Source organism: Amblyomma mixtum, chromosome 6 (genome assembly GCF_055824585.1).
Source record: "Amblyomma mixtum isolate Tamu chromosome 6, ASM5582458v1, whole genome shotgun sequence".
In the NCBI taxonomy this organism is placed as follows: domain Eukaryota; kingdom Metazoa; phylum Arthropoda; class Arachnida; order Ixodida; family Ixodidae; genus Amblyomma; species Amblyomma mixtum.
In genome coordinates, this window is record NC_143017.1 from 152740449 (window position 1) to 152760893 (window position 20445).

General features: G+C 43.1%; 1 protein-coding gene across 3 annotated transcripts in view; it reads right to left on the reverse strand.

The window, feature by feature from the left end:
- Nucleotides 1–5491: 5491 nt before the first annotated feature.
- The window catches only part of LOC149340808 (ubiquitin carboxyl-terminal hydrolase 2-like), a 241175-nt gene continuing 226221 nt past the window's right edge, over nt 5492–20445 (reverse strand). For all 3 annotated transcript variants that reach the window (XM_089549699.1, XM_089549698.1, XM_089549700.1), the window contains 7 exons: nt 19589–19653; nt 18503–18606; nt 14606–14683; nt 14245–14323; nt 12400–12501; nt 10468–10591; nt 5492–10018 (listed from right to left, as the gene is read on the reverse strand). In XM_089549699.1, coding sequence (XP_089405825.1) covers nt 9931–10018; nt 10468–10591; nt 12400–12501; nt 14245–14323; nt 14606–14683; nt 18503–18606; nt 19589–19653 — 640 coding nt within the window. In that variant the 3' untranslated portion in view covers nt 5492–9930. The remainder of the gene's footprint in view (nt 10019–10467; nt 10592–12399; nt 12502–14244; nt 14324–14605; nt 14684–18502; nt 18607–19588; nt 19654–20445) is intronic.

A 20445-nucleotide genomic window follows, 5' to 3' on the forward strand; every position in this document is an offset into this window, starting at 1 on the left:
TGAACAATGGCCAAAGGCGCGAACGTAGCGAAAGAGTTAAGAATGCCATACGAATCTATTGGTTCGGCTTTCATCGTGCAAGGCTAGAAGTTATATATTACATTTTGTTATGAAGATCACTTCATTTAAAAAGAACATTCCTTGATACGACAAAGAGGTCTCCCATGCAGTGCCATCAGAAGCAACATGCGGCCAATAAGATTACATGTGCCGCACTTAGTTCACTGCATTGTGCTGTTTATGTTTATGTTTTCATTCATGCATTACAGTGGTTATAGTGCTCAGCTTAAAAAAAAAAAAACTGCAAGTTGGGTTAATTGTGCTAGGATTCAGATTGAATTGGTTTGCAGTTATACATTATATTATTTATGCATGCCTTCAGACTGAACATGCTGACGCTAGGATTAGTGTTACTTAGATGAAGTTGACCAATATTGCTTTATTTCAGCTGACACTACAGTGTGGTAAAGCAGTGTAATTATACTATTGCACACTGGAATGAGGACTCAATTTCTAGCTTTCCATAAAGTGTTTTCTGGAAGTAAAACAGAAGTTTGGAACCACTGATGGCACTGGCATGTGAAGACAACCCTGTTCTTGCATTTGTTTAGTGGCCTACTACTTTTCAACTTGCACTGAAAGTTCTTGAAGTATTTAAGCAGCATTTCTGAGCTAGAACTAGTCTTTATAAAAAATTCTTCTAAAATGTTGCTATTATAGTTAGAATTTGTATTCTCAATGTATAGTTTGATGTCATAATAAGCGTAACTTAATATCCCAACTCACCTTGAGATGCTAAACCCCATAAAACCAAAATTTAAACGTGTCATCATACTTACCATTTTGCGAGAGCTTTTATTCCCCATACTATTTGAGATTGGAACGACTTACCTTCAAACACTGCCACTGAAACTAATTTATCCAAGTTCTGAGAGCTTTGTCGTTCATTCATTGCCATCTAGTAGTTTTTTTTTTTTTTTCAAAGCATCTTGTCCTGTAATATGCACTATTACTGTTGCACCACTGATGTATACAATTTCTGGGTGATGTTTTGCTCACTGTCCTTAATTGCAATTTTATTTTTGTTCTTTTCGTTCATCATTTTATGCTTTTTTTTTCTCCGCAGAAGTATTTATTCTTATTTCTGTTCGTGAATATTCTTGTACCTTAATTTGTTTTGTGGAGTTTACGCCCATTTCTGTTTGCCTATTTGTATTCCTTATTATGTATTTGTGTTTTTTCCTCTCATGTAATACCCTCAAACTGAGGGCCCTTGAGGGTATCCTGAATAAAAAAAGTTCTGTATGTCTAAGTCACGACTCATTGTCACAACTGTATATAAACTATTGTACCTTTTCCTTTTCTCTTGCAACTCTTGATGATGTGGACAGTATCTAATAATGTAAACATATAGGTGGTTTTCTTGAAGCAAAACATGTCAGCATTATTACAAACAGTGCTTGGCTTTGTTCATACCATTGTCTTACTCTGCATACAATACCGCAGAGCTTTAGAGAGTACGAATTGACAAGCTGATAGCTTTATCTCTGATTGCATTATTTTAAAACCTTGCATCACTCAGGTAGTATATTACTATTGCTCTCTGTTGCATCTTTTAGCCATGATGTGTCCTGAAGGACTGTATCACTCCCTTACCTCTGTTTTTCCCAAAGTTAATGTTGCACATTATGAGATGTCCAACTGCAGTTAGTACAGTTAGTATTAGCAGTAATTGTGGTCCTATCATGCAGCAGCCATCCATGGCTGCTGCACGATGCACCATGTAGTGCATTTGGTAGTGCACTACATGGTGCACTACCAAATGAAATCTGAACATAGCTGTACAGTGCACCAAACAACTTATGACTAGAAGCTCCCAATAACTGCAGTGGCTTCCACTTCAGTGTAGTTTGTAAAATCTGACACAATTTGCGGCAGTGCGCAATGCTATGCACACAACCAGGCACATTGCAGTTGGCAAAACACTCCCCATAACATATCGATAATTCATGTGTTCTTTGCATGCTTTGTGTAGCTAATCGTGAGCTTGTGTGGATGGGTACACACTGAAACCAGTCTTGTGTGCTTTGTTGCAGCCAGAAATCGCTACCATATTGAAATGTGACCAACTTTTTAGAGCTAATTTGCAGATCTAAAGTAGGTGATTTTGGCAAGTCACGGTACCTAAGTGGTGCACTTTGTAGTTGATTAGAATCTGAGGCTTCACCAAATATTCTGCTCTCAGCATGTTATCACATCTCTCCCTAGTGACCTCACATGCAGGCTCACACTTCATGCTCACAAACATTTACAACCCCATACCTTGTTTACCACATTATCATTACATACTCCTCATACAGATTCACTAGGGAATAAGTTGGCACTTTTTGTCTAGCATGCAAGCCACCATCTCAGCCTCCTCATACATACATGACACCGAGACGATGACACAAAACTTGAGGCAAATGATATTTAAGGCTCGGAATGAGATTTGTAAGTGTCACAGTGCTTGACAACAATTTCTAAGTGCAGTCAAAAGCTTCAGCATCCACTTGGAGTGTTGTAGTAGCTTCGGTGCCATCAGGTTTTGGCAGGTTGGTTGGTTTGGTGAGTTTGTTTGGCGGGATGTGGATGTAGGGAATTGAATATTTATGGAAAAAAAAATCCTCCAGGAAAAAAAAAATAAAGGCTCCTAGAAAGTTAGAGAATTGTCTGAAGGCATTCGGCACCCTAGAAGAAATGCATGAGAATGAACATTTTCTGTTATCAGTAAATTTCTTTCATCCTAATCAGTATGGTTTCTGGAAAGGTATGTCATGTAACATGCAACTGGCTCTATTCACCAATGACATCAGTTCTAATTTAGACCTGAACATACCAGTTGATGCATTATTTCTATATTTTGAAAAAGCATTTGACAATGTTCTCCACAAATGGCTTTTCCATGAACTTTCATGTTTAAATTTTCACCCCCTCACTCTTGGTTGGATACAATACTTTCTCTCTAGCCGTCAACAGTTCGTACATGCTAATCGACACTGTTCTGCTTTGACACCTGTTGCTTCCTTTGAGCCACAAGGTACGGTACTCGGCCCTTTGCTTTTCCTAATTTACATTAATGATCTGCCGACTCGTATCGCATCTAATATTCAATTATTTCCCAAAAACTTCGATATCTATCGACCTATATCACTAACAGCCACGACACCCTTATATTGCAAGCAGACTTAATTACATTGAATCATGGTGCAACAAATGACTGATGTCTTTAAGTGTTACTAAAACTTCTCTAATTACATTTTACCACAGACAGTCCTATCCTGCGACAAAATACCACATCTCCCGTTCCGAAATTTTCGCAGTCACCTCTTGCAAATATCTTGGTGTAACTATTTCCCACTCCCTTAGCTGGTAACTCCACATTTCCTACATTACTAATGACTAATGAATTTTTATGCTGCAACTTGCGACTAGCCCCTCCTGCTATAAAACTGCTGATACTTGTTCACACCAAACTGGAATACGCATGTGCAGTCTGGGGCCCTCACCTGTCAAATCTTTCTCTCACCCTTGAATCTGTTCAGAATTGTGTGGCAAGATTCATTCTCTTGGCTTATTCTTTTTATTCAAGCGCCACCAAACTGAAATCAGAATCTAGTCTTCCATCCCTCATCTCACACAGTAAAATTTACAGTCTATGTCTCTTTCAGTAATCGTGAATAGACTCGGGACCACCTTGGACTTGAATCAACCAAGTGACCAGGCAGGCTTTCGAAGGCTACTCAACAATAGACCATATTCACACTATCAATCAAGCCCTATATATAACCTTCATAGAGTATTAGAAAGTACTGATTCAGCTGAAACCTCTGCAGTCGCGCAGGCATTACAAAATCGAGCTGTATGCAGAAGAGCCAAGCGAAAAAGTCCTTGAGAATATATATAGCGGCCTCACAGCCGCTATATATAGTCCTGCATAAAGAGAGCAATAAAATCTTAATAAGAATGGTGGCGGGTACGGAGACAAAATCTTTCCAATGTTATTCTCCGCATGTTTGCTGGAGGTTCTCAGACTTCGATTGTGAACAGCTGGGCATAAGAGCTAATAGACAATACCTTAATCTGAGATTCGCTGATAAAATTGCCTTGCTAAGACACTCTGTTTGCCTAAAAATTAATATGCACAAAACTAAGTAATGTTCAATAGTCTTGCAAATGAATAGCAGTTTATGATAGGAGCAAGGCACAAAAGTGGTAACGGGACAAGTCTACTTAGGGCAGGTAGCGACCGCAGATCCGAACCATGAAACTGGAGTAACGAGAAGAATGGGGTGGAGTGCATTTTCAGGTATTTCCAGATCATGAATGCAAATTTACCAATATCCGTCAAGAGAAAAGAATATAACAGCTTTATCTTGCCAGTTCTCACTTATGGGGCAGAAACGAGGCTAATGAAAAGGGTTCAAAATAAATAGGGTTTAAATTAAATCGACAATGCAGTCAGCTATGAAAAGGAAAATGATAAGTGCACTGTTAAGAGACAGGCAGAGTGGGTCAGGGAAGAAATGAGAGTCATTAACATCAGAGTCTAAATTGAAAAAAAAAAAAGAAATGGGCATAGACAGATTTCTTTGCTTCAGGTGAATTTCGCATTCTTCACGTGGCAAATGAGGTGGATTTTTTTTGCCTTATAGTGAACGTTGTAAACAATATTTCGCAAAACAGTGAATGGGGCAGCAAGTTGTCTGTCATTTTTGAATACACACATTTTGCCACCAGTAGTAACATATATTTTTGCAATTTAGAGTGCAATGTGCAGCTTTTTGAATATAAATGATTTTCACAAACCTTCAGGCGTTTACGTGATGTCACGGCATTTTATTGTACCCATTTTCATCAATTATGGCACTTTGTAGGAAATTTTGCACATTCCTGAAAACATTAACCGCTAGTATTTTGTGCTGCAAAACCAGCAAATTAGCCGCCGCGGTGGCTCAGTGGTTATGGCGCTTCGCTGCTGACCCCAAAAAACGCGGGGTTTGATCCCGACCGCGGCGGTCGAATTTTGATGGAGGCGAAATTCTAGAGGCCAGTGTACTGTGCGATGTCAGTGCACGTTAAAAAACCCCAGATGGTCGACACTTCCGGAGCCCTTCACTACGGCATCCCTCATAGCCCGAGTTGCGTTGAGACACAAAACCCATGTAAAACCAAAACCAAAAACCAACAAATTATCTTTCTTAAGGCCTGAATATACAATTGAGGTGGAGAAACAATTATTTTCATTAGAAACTTTTAATGGCATGTGAAAAGGTTAATTCGTGAAATATGGGAAAGGCCTCTCACCTACAGTGGGTGCAGTCAGGTTGATGTTGATTTATACCGTTCCATAAGCATTGAAATGCAAAGCAATTTGTGTACACTTGTTTGTGTCCACCGTTGTCATCTTTGAATGAGAATTTTGCACACAGAAAAAGAAACACCAGCAGAAGCCAAAAGCCTAACACGGTTTATTTCACAACGGATGCTTCAAGTTCTGAAAGTGCACATGCTTCACATGACTGTTGCTTTTATCTGCGGCGTGCATTGCCATGCACTCCACTAAGAAGGTGAGCTCAGTATGATCTGGACACAAGTAATCTGTGGTTTTTCACATTTTATGTAAGAGCTACAGCACCTGGTTCTAAGCAATGGAGCAGAGCTGACAACTTTATGCGTAACGTGTCCCCGACCTACAAACCAAGTGACACCAAAACAAGCTGACCAGAATTTGCCTTAAACACATCAAGTCTCACTGTATGCTGTCTGTGCAAAATGAAACTAGCCATCATTACACATGTATCAGTAGTAACGGTACACAAATCAACTGGGACTACTTCACTGCATACATATTTCACATTTTAAAAGTCTGCGTGATACAGAATGAAAGAAATAAAAATTTAGGAGCATTTGTTTTGGGGTTCCTTAAAACAGGGCTAGAGTTTATGTTTACCATCTGTTGAAAATTGTTAAATTTAATTAGTTTCTGAACCCACCGAGCCTCACGCAGCCCTCCAATGCACAAGTGACAAGAAACTCCAAGGAGATTGCAAACTGTACACTTCCACACCATATTCACAGCGTGCCAGAGTTCAATGCAGCAGGTTTAATTCAACTGTGCTTGGATCCTTATAAATGGCACAATGTGCCCCACAAAGGTAGACTAATAAAGTCACCGATAATTTTCAGTACTCTGCTCCCAAAAGTGTGAGCAATGCATATCAGATGGACTTTCAAGGGGATCTGGCAGGTAGCATTCATGGCGGCAATGGTGTTATGTACATTCTGTTACAAACTCCAACATATCAAAGAGTGCTTGCCCCTGCTAATGCTGGACAGGTACCGACCGTTACAACTAGCTAAAAATGCCAACTGTTTTTGGCATTTCAAAAATGTGCAGTGGGCTGCAAAACTTGTGAAAAGAGTGACTGCGATGAGAGATGGAATCCAGTGTGTGGACACAGTCAAGCGCCAACATGAAACAACATACTGAACTACATCAGCGCAGCAAGAGCGCAGAGTAGCTGGGGAAGTGAAAACAACTGCACTTCTCGCCTCAGCTACCATTGGCAAACCCCAGAGAGCCTTTGCTGAGTTCAGTCAAAACCCATCAATCAAAGTTCACAGAGGGTGAGGAAAGGGGGCAGAGTTAAGTGCATGTCTCGCAAGCTGCAGGACCACACTCCTTGCACAATGTGATTGTACACGTCGCGGCACGCGCTGACAAAGCCAACCGTTTCCACCAGAATTGTATGCTTAAGGTGGCAGCAAGAGGGGTGGGGGGGGGGGGGGACATCACAACAAATATAAACATAAAATACTTTTCAAGAACAACCAAGTAGGAAAACACTTACGCATATTAAACTTCTAAGATCTAGTGGACGCGCCTCTAAAGAAAAATAAAAAGCTCACATTTCCTCACTCTGCACAAGCGTAAAAAGCAATGAAAGAGCTGTCTAAACATTAGGAGCCTGGCACGCCAAGCTAAAACATCGGCTAAATCCTTTACTCTGGTTCAAAGCAGCCACTGGCACTCCGTGCTCAACAATGTACAAGCAGGGTGCCATGCAGGGTTATCGAAGCCAGTACACTCTACGCTCAAAACTATCGAAAACAACATTTCAACGAAACAAAAGCAAAAAGAACACACTCTCGATGCACAGTGCTGACAGTTTCAGCCGCTTTTCTTAAATAGGACATACTTTGAGAATAAACATGCTTATGTACAAACGTGTGGTTACATATATATATATTCTATATATATAGTATTTTAACCAGTTAATTACACTTGTAGTTCCTCCCTCACACAGCAATGCCACTGCAACTGCACAGCTTCTTTGCTTTTTGTCACGGGATGAAAATAAGGAGAATGCAGGAGTGCACCCACTAATGCCAAGGGTTGGAAAAGGCCCTCGAAACGTTCACGATCTGAGATGCAACAGCTGGACACATACTTGAGAATAGCATTCTAACCTGCGCACTGCAGGGTACACATATCACCTCCGTTTCTCCTATGTTTGTTCACACCACTGAGCATTGCACCACAGATGGTTGCCCACACACACACACACACACTCACCAGGCTGCTGCCCCTAAACACATGACTGCAACGGCACTGTTGCAAAATCCTTAACACATGAACATGTTAAGTATTAAGTTCACAGTTGAACTTACACAAGTGCACGTGTGTGCGTGTCCGCATGTTAACATCACAGAATGCCTAACAGGTGAACTCGCTTCGCATGTGAACACGATGTTAACATGCGAACATATGCACCAAGTGTGTTCGCATGTGAACATTGCAGAACGCTTAACACGTGAACTAGGGACACAAGGTCCTATCACAGTAGCCTCAAGAATGCTTTGCACCATGAGAAAGTATTTAGGTGTAGGTCTTGCCTCCTTTGAAATGACTACTTAAAGGACAACAGGTTCAACTTTGCAATATCATGCTGGTGCCAGTAAATTCAGACCGGTGCCAGTAAATTCAGAAATACCAATTTGCTCCCAGCGCATACACTTATTGTGTTCTCTCAACAAATGCACCAGCAGCACTTGCAACAAGACATATAAATGCTTTGTGGCTGTTGCACCAATGCAGATTGCTACCAAGTATATTGCATTTCTGCACAGCCTAGACTCTAATGTGAAATACTTCATGCAACAGCTCTAAAGTGTTCCAGCAAACCCTTGAACGTGCACAACAGGAACTAAAGTCCACTGTTCCCAAAGCACACGCTATGCAGGGAAACTGAACTTTACACAGCTGCGAGAGACCATTAAATATATATATATATATATATATATATATATATATATATATATATATATATATATATATATATATATCCAACAGATAAGCACTTTTGATATTTGCCAGATGTTGGTGGCTCTGTAGCTGCTTGCATTCACTACTGACCCAGATTTAATAATAATAAAAAAACTACATACAGCCACTGTGCCCTGTAAACGAGTAAAAGAGCTTTATCTTGTCTTCCATGAAAACTGCACATCACTTTATTAAGAATTTTCATCAGCTTCAAGTCCAAGATTCTCCACAGTCGAAGCCAGAATAGGTCACTATGCAGAACATTGCAACACAGCCCAATAACAACAGCACGAGCACTATCACTTGGAATTTGTCGCTTCTGCCATGACTCGTAACATATACATGTGACCAGTGAAAGATACTAATTTTTGCAATACCAAGCAAATGCTCTTAACAGCCTATGCCTCACTTCCGAAGTTGTACCACACCAACCTTGAATTTCATTCTCTGCAAAAAAAGATGGCCATGATTTTGCAAACATTAGCTCTTGGGATATCATGGGCATTGCATAAAAATCTGAAAAGTATGTTTCACTGGCCTTCTGCGAATAAGCCCTAAGCACTTCTAGCACCGGATATTTGCAACAGGGCTAAAGGCATGCTGACAAAGAGGCGTTGAAGAGAAGTTTTTTCATTGCATTGTATAACCCGTGACATTTTGCCTCCAAATGACTTGCTAAAGATAAAGGCGTTAACAGTATGAGGTGCTCAAAACCTGTTAAGGACAGTATTGTATGAGTATAGCTGATCTTTGAAGCCTAGAGTGCCCTACCATACATCACTTAGGGAATCCACCATGGCAAACACCCTGCCTTCGACAAAAATGAAGGCCATGGGCCACCTTTTGCACCTTTCATTTGCTCTGTGGGCTTCTTCACTTGCTTCCCACTTCAACTACACAGCATGCGTTCAGCGACAAGAATGAACACTGTTTCAGTGACTACAGAGGCAGATGAGGGTGGCTTCACACATAGCCTGCTGAGACATCTTAGTAACCAATGCATGAAAGCAACATAGTATATTCAAGCACACAGTCACGGTAAGTCACAAAGAGATGTGGGCTTGGCCGAGGCAGACGGATGACATTCACTTGTCAGTTCCACCTCGCGCACTAGTGCGCACATATGCATGCGTCCGTTGGAAGGCCTGCCCACTCTCCTCGTTAAGCTGTCGAAGCATTGCAGAATAAAGCTGAGTTCACAGGAGAGTCGCTGTTCCTCTTCACCGGTGGTGAGTGTGCGTGCGTGGAGGAACTGATGCCGTCATCAGGGGCGAGGTTTTGTGCACTCCGTGTTGGGCTACACGAGCTTGTGTTTGTGTGACCTGTCCAGAAGAACAGTGCTGCTGCCGACAGCCCTATCACGACCGCTGGCGGCTGCGATGTGGGGTGGCTGCGGGTGTCGACTGCGTCGAAGTGGGACGGGCATTTTCGGTGTCGTCCTCCTCCTCGGCAGTGGGCTGCCAGAGGGAGCAGTGCGTCTGCCAGTGGCCCGGCCTGGCCCGGTGGCCTGTGCGCCACGTGGGCCACCTGTCCGGGAAGGCAGCCACTGCGGGGGCGTGTCCTCAGAGCCGCGACGACTGCGTGGCAGCCTCGTAGAACAGCACGTACGCCTCCGACGAGACCACCCGCGATGCACTCACCTCAGACACCCTGCGCACGTGAGCAGGAAAGTGGCAATATTACACGCACGCCGATTCGTACTCTGTGCCAGCACATCCAGAGGTTTTGTTCCCCAACTTTAATAGATGCTTATTGATTCAGGAACAATGGCAAAATCCCAATGCAACAGTACATAGTCTACAGCGGACCTTTTACCTACTTCTTTGAAACTTCATTCCGTTCATTAAAAGCAGCGTGCAGATTTAAAGCACAACAAACACATTTTATCACTAAAATTATTGTCCTCTGCCCAAAAAAGATTGCTTCTCTTCCTAGTACATGCATGGCTGAGGCAATGAGATTCAAAAAGCACTGACTTGATGTACAAGAGATCAGTTGCGTTAGAGAAATGGGGGCCCAATAATCAGAATACTACTCTCCCCAGTACCTGTTGCAATGCTATAAAAATATATATAAAATTCCGAAAAAAATTAGCTTACTTTGTGTCGTTGCACTCGTGCCATTCACCCGACTTGGGGTGGAGACAGGAGGCTGTGTAATGGCCAGAGTAGGTAGAGCCACTGTGATTGGACACCGCGTACAAGTTGTACATCACATAATGACCTGCAAGACATTCACAAACACCACAGAACAATCATGAGTGATCTGCTCAAATGGCAACCTGCTAACCTTCACATTATGTAAGTTCACAAATCTATATAACTGCTACGGCACAAAGCAGCACAATAATCCAACCAGCTACATTAGTGATTGCCATAGGAGGATTCTTGGGTCTTGGCCCTCATATCTTGATCTTAACGAAGTCCTATGAATTTTGTTGTTCAAAACAGGACTTTTTAAGTACGCCCAAAAAACAAGCTCCACTCTTTGTCTAAATGGCATTGTGACCTCTCTGGTCACAATGCCTCTTTCTTCTTTCCTGGTCTCCTCACCTAACCACACTCACGGGTGCTGGAAGACCAACCGCAACGAAATATTAGTTTGGTTAGAATGCCTCTTAAAATGCTGGATACTTATAAAGCTAACAGTGACAATGGTTTATGCTTCTTGGAGAACCAGTTTTGTTGTAAGCGCATAAAAAGCTCCAGAGCAAATAATCATGCATGCACCAGACAGTGCATCACACCATTAGGTAAATAACTTGACGTAACGTGGGCACTGACGGCCGAAAACCTTCTCACGCCAGACCCACTGAGAATGAATAGATTACGGATGGCATGGATTGAAAGGCTGGTGGCTGAAATATGTCTTGGCTGACCCTAGTATGGTACTGCAGAAAAGTGTTTCGAAATTTCAGGCGAGATTATCATGCTGAGGTGCTGTGTAGCCATCGGGGCATAAACGTTCATGCCGCATGCGTTTTCAAAGTACAGCAAACAGCGAGCTTTGTGCAGCATACGGCGATCCGTTTTCTTTCATGTGGCATTCTGGTGGGGTCCTTTCGTGACTTGGTAATGGCCGCCCTTTTTCCAGTTTCGGTTAAAAACGACGCTTTTTGTGAGTGATTCCTCATATACTAGACTCTATTAAGAATGCCATTATTTGTTTTTAGTTCTCTCTTTTCATGTACTATTAGAAAAAAAGAGCTTTTGAGGAGAGGGGTGGGGGGATTTCTTTGCAGTTGGCCTCGAAGGTATACACCAGACATTTAAGGTAAAGAATCATCCTGTAAAAGTATCTTCCACAAGCCTATCAGCTGCAAGCAGCAACATTGCAGTGTGCATGCAACGTCCTTGGAAATAATAAGCAGATGTCAGCCGAAATTTAAAGCACCATTTAAATGGTTCGCACCAAGAACAAGAAAAGTGACAGACTGATGGATATTAAACCATCCATCATCCTGACACAAAACATTTTCTAACTTATGCAGCACTGGTGATATCGGCAATTAAAACTACTTTCTAACTTCTACCTCTGAACACGAATATCGAAGCGAGCCAGAAATACTCTGCCCACAAATATGTCATTCCATCAGTTGCAAATGTACTCTCCTCCACCACTGCTGGACTGGAGGGGAGTGATGTGCCTGTACCGTCGCCTTCAGTTCGTGTGCATCCCTGTGTACCTGCTTCACCTGCTTCATTTATGACATCACAGCAGTTTTGATTGCAATTACAAGGCATGACATTTCATGGAAAGCCAATGGCGACTCCTGGGGTGACCCCCTAGGTTCACCAGCAACCGTGCGTTTGGCGCGCTTTGGCCGGAGATACCCTATAGCTATAAAAATACATTGTCACCATCAATAATAGCCCCTCATTACTTTTACCACAGAGCCCATACGATATCGATATCGTAAGGCAGGAATTTCACAAGAAACTGGCAGCAGACATCACTGAGAGCCGAGAAAATGGTCAAGGTGCTGAATGCACAATGATAAACACACAACTTCATTCCAAAGAATCACTTACTGTTTGACATGTAGGGGCAGAGATCAAGGTTTGTCAGTGGGAACTCAACTCGTGTGTTCAACTTCGCACGAAACCTTTCGCTGGGAGAGAATCGCTTCAAATCTGGCAGTGCAACAAGTCAAGGGCCAATTTTCAACATGGGCAGAATTTTCTTCAGATGTCTCTACGCTCAGCTGCACATGACTACGGCCGCAAGAAGCTTGTACCTTAACTCCTAGCTTAAGCACTTTGAAAACAAGTTACTGCTGGCGTCGTTATTGCATCAGTCCTCTTTATACTGTTTTAAGATTTTAGATAAGACAATTCATAAACTATTTCACAAGCATTCCACGTAAAACACTGTTACCACATTACCTGCACACTATTTCACAAGCATTCCACGTAAAACACTGTTACCACATTACCTGCACACTATTTCACAAGCATTCCACGTAAAACACTGTTAGCACATTACCTGCACACTATTTCACAAGCATTACACGTAAAACACTGTTACCACATTACCTGCACACTATTTCACAAGCATTCCACGTAAAACACTGTTAGCACATTACCTGCACACTATTTCACAAGCATTACACGTAAAACACTGTTACCACATTACCTGCACACTATTTCACAAGCATTCCACGTAAAACACTGTTACCACATTACCTGCACACTATTTCACAAGCATTACACGTAAAACACTGTTACCACATTGCCTGGACTCTCTCAGCTGCCTGTATTACAGGACTCCCATTAAAGGGGCCCCAACCACTTTTCATGGATGCTGCCGTCTCCTTATGGGGGCAGGTGCCATTCATCAAATGCAGTGCACATTACCCATTGTTGATCATGAATCCATACGCTGTGTCTTTTGCGTAGTTTTTTGATGATGCATGTCCTCTCCTACTCTTAAATTTGAGAAAACTAGCCAATGCTCACATTTTATTGATGAAAGTAAACTACGGTGATACAAAAGAAGTGTGAAGAATGGCAAGATAGTGTAAAAAATCTCTGCCTCTCCTGTAACCGAGAGTAGTGTAAGCATGAAATGTTTATGGGCCTAATGTCATCTCGGTGGACACCCGAACGCACCGTGCACAGTACAGGAAGGGAGTACAGGAAGGGAGTACAGGAAGGGAGGAACACCTCAATGCGCGAAGCCCCTAAGAGATCACGTATGACAATGAAGTGTATCGTGGCATTTATGTGCGTTTTGCACGCGTTATTAGAAATCGGAAATTATAATTCCGTGCATTATCAAACGCACAGCGACTGATATCTTGATAAACATTGAGAAGGCACTGGCAGCAGTTATTTTTTGTGACTCCTTTGGAGACCAACCGGCGCTTGCTTGCATGCCGGTCGCGTAGGAGGGCTTACAGAGTCTCGTTAAATCTCGTTAAGTCTCGTGAGCCCGGATGACAGGAATTCAGTGCCCGGATGAGTGTATTTCAGTGCCCGGATGAGTGGATTTCAGTGCCCGGATGATGGCTCTCGGTCTCGGCGTGACGTCACCACACTGCCGACAACGGGCGCTAAAATTTCATGCTTAAAACCCACTTCAGTAGTTCAGTGGTTGGGGCGCTCTGCTACTGAGGCAGAAGACCCGAGTTCAATCCCAGCCGTGACAGCTTCATTTCGATGGAAGTGAAATGCAAAAGGCGTCTGTATGCTGTGTGATGACTAAAGAAGCCTAATTAATCCGGAGCCCTCCACCATGACCCCCTTCACGGAACATGCATCTATTTGGGATGTTAAACCTCACAATTTACCCAATTTATAATTTGTTTAATAGTACAACTAAGTAGGTGTGATGAAACAATTTTTTGGGGCACAACATCGGCAAAGAAAGGATACGAAGCACGAGAATCTTGGGACACCGATGGATGGTGAAGCTTTTCGTGCACTTCTGGCGAGTCTTGCAATGGGAGCAGGTCTGAAAGAGAGGAAGAAAAATGTCCTCACCAATTTAGCAATGGCAAAAAGAAAAAAAAGTGGATTTATGTTTCTTGTCTCGAATTTTAATGTAGATAAATGGTTTTCAAATGCATAACAAACCGCACCACATCACACACAAAAAAGAAAGGGCCTGTGCCCATTCGAAAATAAAAAAAGAACTGTTATACTTCAAATTAACACAGAACCACAGAGCTCTTTTGCAATATTGATAGTTCTGTACACACAATGTGTTGCATGCAAAAACTGTTAAACCACTTACAGGCTTTTCATCACCATCAAGCACTTCCTCTTTGGTGAACAGGCTCAAGCACTGCTGTAGTGTGACAGGATCCGAGCCCTGCACAGATGTAAACAAAACATATCTCATGAACATATGCAAACTGCACACAAAGGGTGAGCGAAAACTTTCGTCTTTGATGTCACCTGTCTTTCAAGCTGTGTGCTTAAAGGTGCACTGAAGAGGATTCTGAACATGTCTTTTTGCCGCGGGAACTCGATCCACACGTTCCTACCATTCTTAGAAACTGCGACTTATTGCCCTGTGTGGCCGATTTCCCCAATTAAAACAAATTAACGTCCGGCTCCCGCCTTTCACCCAGTCCCGTGGAGGCTTTGCTTTCGCTTTATTTTGTTTTTTAGGTTTCCATGAATAAATAGTTTCATTCGCAGATAATATAGCCGCAAAATAAGCCCGAAGAAATAAAAATACGCGCAGACTATTTGCTACTACGGACTACTACATATTACTCCACCGATGGCAGAGCGGCAAGCCGCCACGGGACTGGGTGAAAGGCGCTCTACGCGTTGGTCGACTCCGCCCACCGTACGAGGCAGAATTAAAAAAAAAAAAGGCGGGAGCCGGGCGTTAATTCGATTTAATTGGGGAAATTGGCCACACAGGGCAGTAAATTGCAGTTTCTAAGAAAGCTCAGAACGTGTAGATCGAGTTCCCGCGGCAAAAAGACAAGTTCAAATTCCTCTTCAGTGCACCTTTAAAATAGGGTACAGCAAGAGCTCCAAGTGCCACAGAAAGTCCAACTAAAGCAGAAAAGCTGGAACTAGAGACCTATACTGAGTTTTCCGAGCATGAACGTATGCACCAGTTAGTACGGTGGCTCTGCAGACTGTGCACATACCACCAACAATTTCTTTCATTACGCCAGTTCAACCCGTTAACGCTTAAATTATGAAGAAAAATCATTATCTCCACATTATGCTAGCTAACGTACCCACATTCGAAAGCCAATATAAAAAACCCATTAGTGATGCTGAAATTATAGAAACTGATATGTTGCGTATTGACTATAATGGGCACTTGGTGCATTCTGTGCAGCTGTTCCAAGTTGTGTGAAAGACCGCCTCAAAGGCCTCGGATATTGAACATCTACTGGAAGTCGCAATCATGCCTTCATTTTCTTCACACAGATTCCTTACGCTGATCCCAAACATCTTCATCAGCAAGCTCTAGCAGCTAGGAATATTTTGGCATCAAACTTTGCATGCAAGCTCAATGTAGAAATAATTCACAGTGTGCACACGGTATTTTGCTACATTGGACATTAACTTTTTCTTTACTGTGCCTATTCAAATTGTTCAATTTAAACGATGGTGCAAAATGGCCCATTCTGTGCAATCCAGGCCCCTTCTGGAGAAGGGACAAGACACCCTTTCCAGTCGTCGTAAAAGTGCTAGACTTGAATTTCGGTCATGAGCGAATATTTTTAAACTTCAAGTGAAACCTGCCAATGCAGAGCATTCATGGCAAGCATGGCATCCAAGGTGGTGTCCTTGTCTTGCACCTGCACTGGTCAGCAACTACAATGTTCTCGCGATTCCATAGCATCAAAATTTTAAGGCGGAAGCCTTTAATGCCTCATCGTTGTAAGCAGGAGCTGTCGACAGAAATGTCACGCTTTTCAGTTGGTCGAAACGGTCGTGACGTCATAGTGCGCGAATTTCAAACGGGGCCAATTGTACTTTGGCTACTAACCATGCAACCAATTAACTCCGGAGTGCGAGTCGAGCACGCTACCACTCCGCCATGCCAGCTCGATGGTTTGGAATGAACATCTAGTGAATACCGTGTCTCCGTTCACTGCCATCTTCCTCCCTTCCTGTTACAGTGCGAGATATGAGAGACAGATACATTTCCTTTACTCAAAAACCAATTTAGGGAGAGCAAGGTGTATTTGTCCTGTCCACGCACACGAATTTTGGCGGGTGTCCACCGAAATATGTGAGGCAGTTACTGCGCAACTTCCTTTCCTCAAATACAATTTTCGACTAGTGTCTACTGAGATATGTGAGACGGTTACTGCGTAATTTCCTTTCCTCAAATACAATTTTCATTTTCTACCTTAGGTCCCCTCTTTCTTCTTTCACTCACACTTCCTCCCTTCCTGTATGGTGCAGCTCAAGTGGACAGCGAGATGACAGAATTACAGCGCCATTTCCTTTCCTCAAACAGCATTGTGATCAAAGGGCAACGCAGCCCGCCAAATGGGTGGTGGCGTTCCTTGGACCCTGGCACCTCTACAACACGCTGTCGCGTTCCACTCCTAAAGGCGAAGCTTAAGCGTCATTAATTGGCAGTTAATTAATGCACCAACAAAATGTGCAGTGAACAATCGCGTAGCAGAATGCAGCACTCAGGCTTTCGCCTTACACCAATTTAGCCGCTAAAGTTCCTCATAATTTTTTGGGTTTGTAGATGCATGCAAATGTTTTTTTGTGGAAAAATTGCATCCATTTGTCAGATTTTAGTACGGACAGAAATGACCGCTTTGCCCAGCCCAGACTATCGACAGGTGTCAGCCTTTCGTTTCCACTGTAGCCAAGATGATCTGCCATTTTCCGAGCCCCTCTGAATGCACAGGGTATGTTTTGAGTGATTCCATGCCACCAGCATTGTAGCAGAACAAGTTTTCTCTAAAATGGTTCGGGATCGCCCTTGGCACTGCACTGTGGAGCTGCTTAAAGCGCTTTGCGTGAGTAATTGATTTTTGCTCCCCCCCCCCCCCCCCCCCTTTTTTTTTAACTGATTGAAAAGTCTAGCATGAAGAGTTCTGTAACTTTACATACTTGTTTCCAACAGATCTGTTTTCTGACTGAATATATTTAATATTTTAGCGTGTCTTTGCAAGAATCTCTAGAATTTTGCCAACCGAAGATTTTTTTTCATAAGCAGTAAATATTCTGTTCTATTTTTTTATGTCAGAAACAGAGCCCTTCTAGCCACACTATGATGTGCTACAACAAAGCAAAATGTTTAAATTTATGGGCAATTTTCTTTTCAATGCACACACCACCCTGAAACGGCCAGTCTTCCCATGGTAAGGAAAGAGGTAAGGAGTTAACACATATATCTATCCTCATCCCACGATGCCGCACCCCGTTTTCTCACTGTGCTGTCCTGACACAACTCTTTGTGCCATGCTGTTTTTTTTTGCTACTGTGGGGACGCCTTCGTCCCCTGCGTTCGCTTTCTCTCAACTCACTAGTTCCCTGTGGTTAGTTCCCTCGCAAAGCACTCCTCTCGGTTCGGTTACTCTTAACTAACAGGGGAGGGCGCTCGCGTCGCAGCGACACCAGCGCCACGGATGGCGTTTTGCTGCGCGCTCGCGGGGATCGACGGGTCTCTCTTCTGCTCGGCACCGGGGATAGCAAGCGGACGTTTCCGCGTGCCGCTCCGCTCTTCGACGACGGGTGCCTCTTGGTCGGAACTTGCTCCCGCCGAGCCCGTCCCGCTCGGCCTCGGAGTTTATCCCTTTGCCCTAGCGTGGGCGAACGTTCGCTCGTAACCTTGCTGGTGAGTCGGACATCCTCGATTCCTCAGTGTATTTTGTTGCTAGCTGGCGTTATTGTTGTTATAGCAATAAATGCCTTGTTTGTGTCAGCCAGTGTGTCGTTCCTTTGTTCCCGTAGAGCAAGGCCCGCCGTGGTCGGCGTGCGCTCGGTAGCGTACGCAACCACGGGGTGGGGTACGCGCGGTTTTGAACTGTGTCAGCCGCGCTTAAACGGGGAATACGTGTTTATCTCCCCTATTTTAAACCCCACACTACACTATCCATATTTAGTCCCTGTGCTGCTTTTTGTGAGCTGTAGTGACATGGTGCTTTGTCATGATACCCAAAGCATCTTCCATCAGCTTTCTCACCTTGGGTATAGGAAGGGAGAGATCCCAGAAGGGGTCAAAGGTGACCGACTTGTGGCCACACACACTGCACTTGAGCGTGCTCTTCAGCTGGCCCACAAAGCAGTCTGCACACAGAATACACACACCGGTCAGTGACAAGCCCGAAGACCACACAGTACACGTGCTGTTGGAGGTGCGGTCACGCAGTTCCCACCAAAACATGCCAACAACTCAGATAAAACTGTGCAGCTTGCTCCTAGCTTGCAGCATAAGCAGCAAGCTTAACATGCCTCATCAAATCTGACCATTGTCCATGTACGACAATGCTTACAAAATAGGAAGCCTTATCTTCAATTCATTGTGTGCTATCATATCCATTCAAAAGGCAAGCAAGCACTCCGCACGTCCGAAGATAAGCAAGACTGGAGAATGCATAGATTTTAATTAGGCAGATACCCTCCACTCCTTCGGATTAACGTTTTGCACCAAGAACGAAAACCCAAGTTATGAATGAATTGAAATAGAACACTGCTTTAGTACTAACAGTTTCATTTTTAAACGCAAGATCACAATTTTGACGCACGATAATTTCAAGTTCACAATAGAGTACAAGGCTGCACCACAAAACCAGCAGCCTGAATTACTGAAACAGCATTTTTTTTGTGGACTTAACATATATTAAAGAAATGTTTTGACATACCAGCTGCACACTGAATGGCCACTGGTGAATAGTTAGTGTGTCCTCTGTGATTCAATCCCTACAACAGTTTAAATCACTGAATTTGCCTCAAAAAGAAAGGCAAGAGTGCCACGTAAGCAGAAGCTGAAAAATGCTCATTAACTCCTTAATTAGTCATACATAAAAGGTATGCGTACCTTCCATGTGCATAGAAGTTGAAGTAAAATGAAAAATTTCCATTGACCATTTTTGAACTCAAACTGAACAACACAAGATGATTTCAGAAAAAAAAAAAAAAAGAGGACAGTCACTTCAGACTGGTGCTTATTACTTAAAAGTACTCTGCTGATTATTTAACTTTCTCTATCGAGTTTCATTTTGAAGAGAGCACCAGAATCATGCTAAAACCCTGCGCAGAAATTACGTACCCACGATCTTGCTGTCGTCATACCGCAGGTATCTTTTCCAGGCCTCTGCTGCTTTTTGGGACTCGCTGAAAGAAAGGTATGGATTGGGTAATTAAAGCGAGCTATCACTGCATGCTCCACATAAAAGGTAAAAAGATTTGCTTCGGACAAAATATGCACTTTGCACACCATCTATATTAAATCACATGAAATTTAGAAACGCCGCGAACTTCTACACTGAGCATTTTTTCAATCTTCAGAACTTGAATATTACTGATGGTTGCATTTTCTCATTTCTTTTCTTTTTAGTACTGTGCAGCCGGCTACTCTACAGATGTCTCGCAAGCCATTGGCACAACTGCAATTCAGACGCTGCAGCGCGAGGGTGAAAGGACGCTGCAGGCTCCTATGTCATCTCAGTCCACTGCTCAGTGTTGTGCTGCTGCCCCACCCAGGCAGCAGCAACTACAACGAAAAAAAAAAGGCTTGTTTGTCTTATCACAGGAAGTAAGATTCCACCACAAAAGACCCGTGTGACATGCTTTAAAAGCCAATACCGCACGTCATTAAATTTCTAATTAACTTCTTTAGCATTTGTCAAGGCATGTACTATCGCGCTCATTAGGAGTTGCAACGCATCCGCAGTAAACCAGCCAAGGATTCTGCTTTATAGCGAAATATTGACCCCGACACAGAGCTCTCAATACACATTGAGTGCACATTCTTCTTTGTATCAATGGCTAAGTGCACATATTTCCAGCAGCTCAAGGCTGGCACTGCTTTAAGAACTGACCTGCTGCCACAGCTCTTGTGTTGCAGCTAATAATGAGCACGACAGTACAATGCACTAGAGTGAAAACCTAAAAACCCTGCAAAAA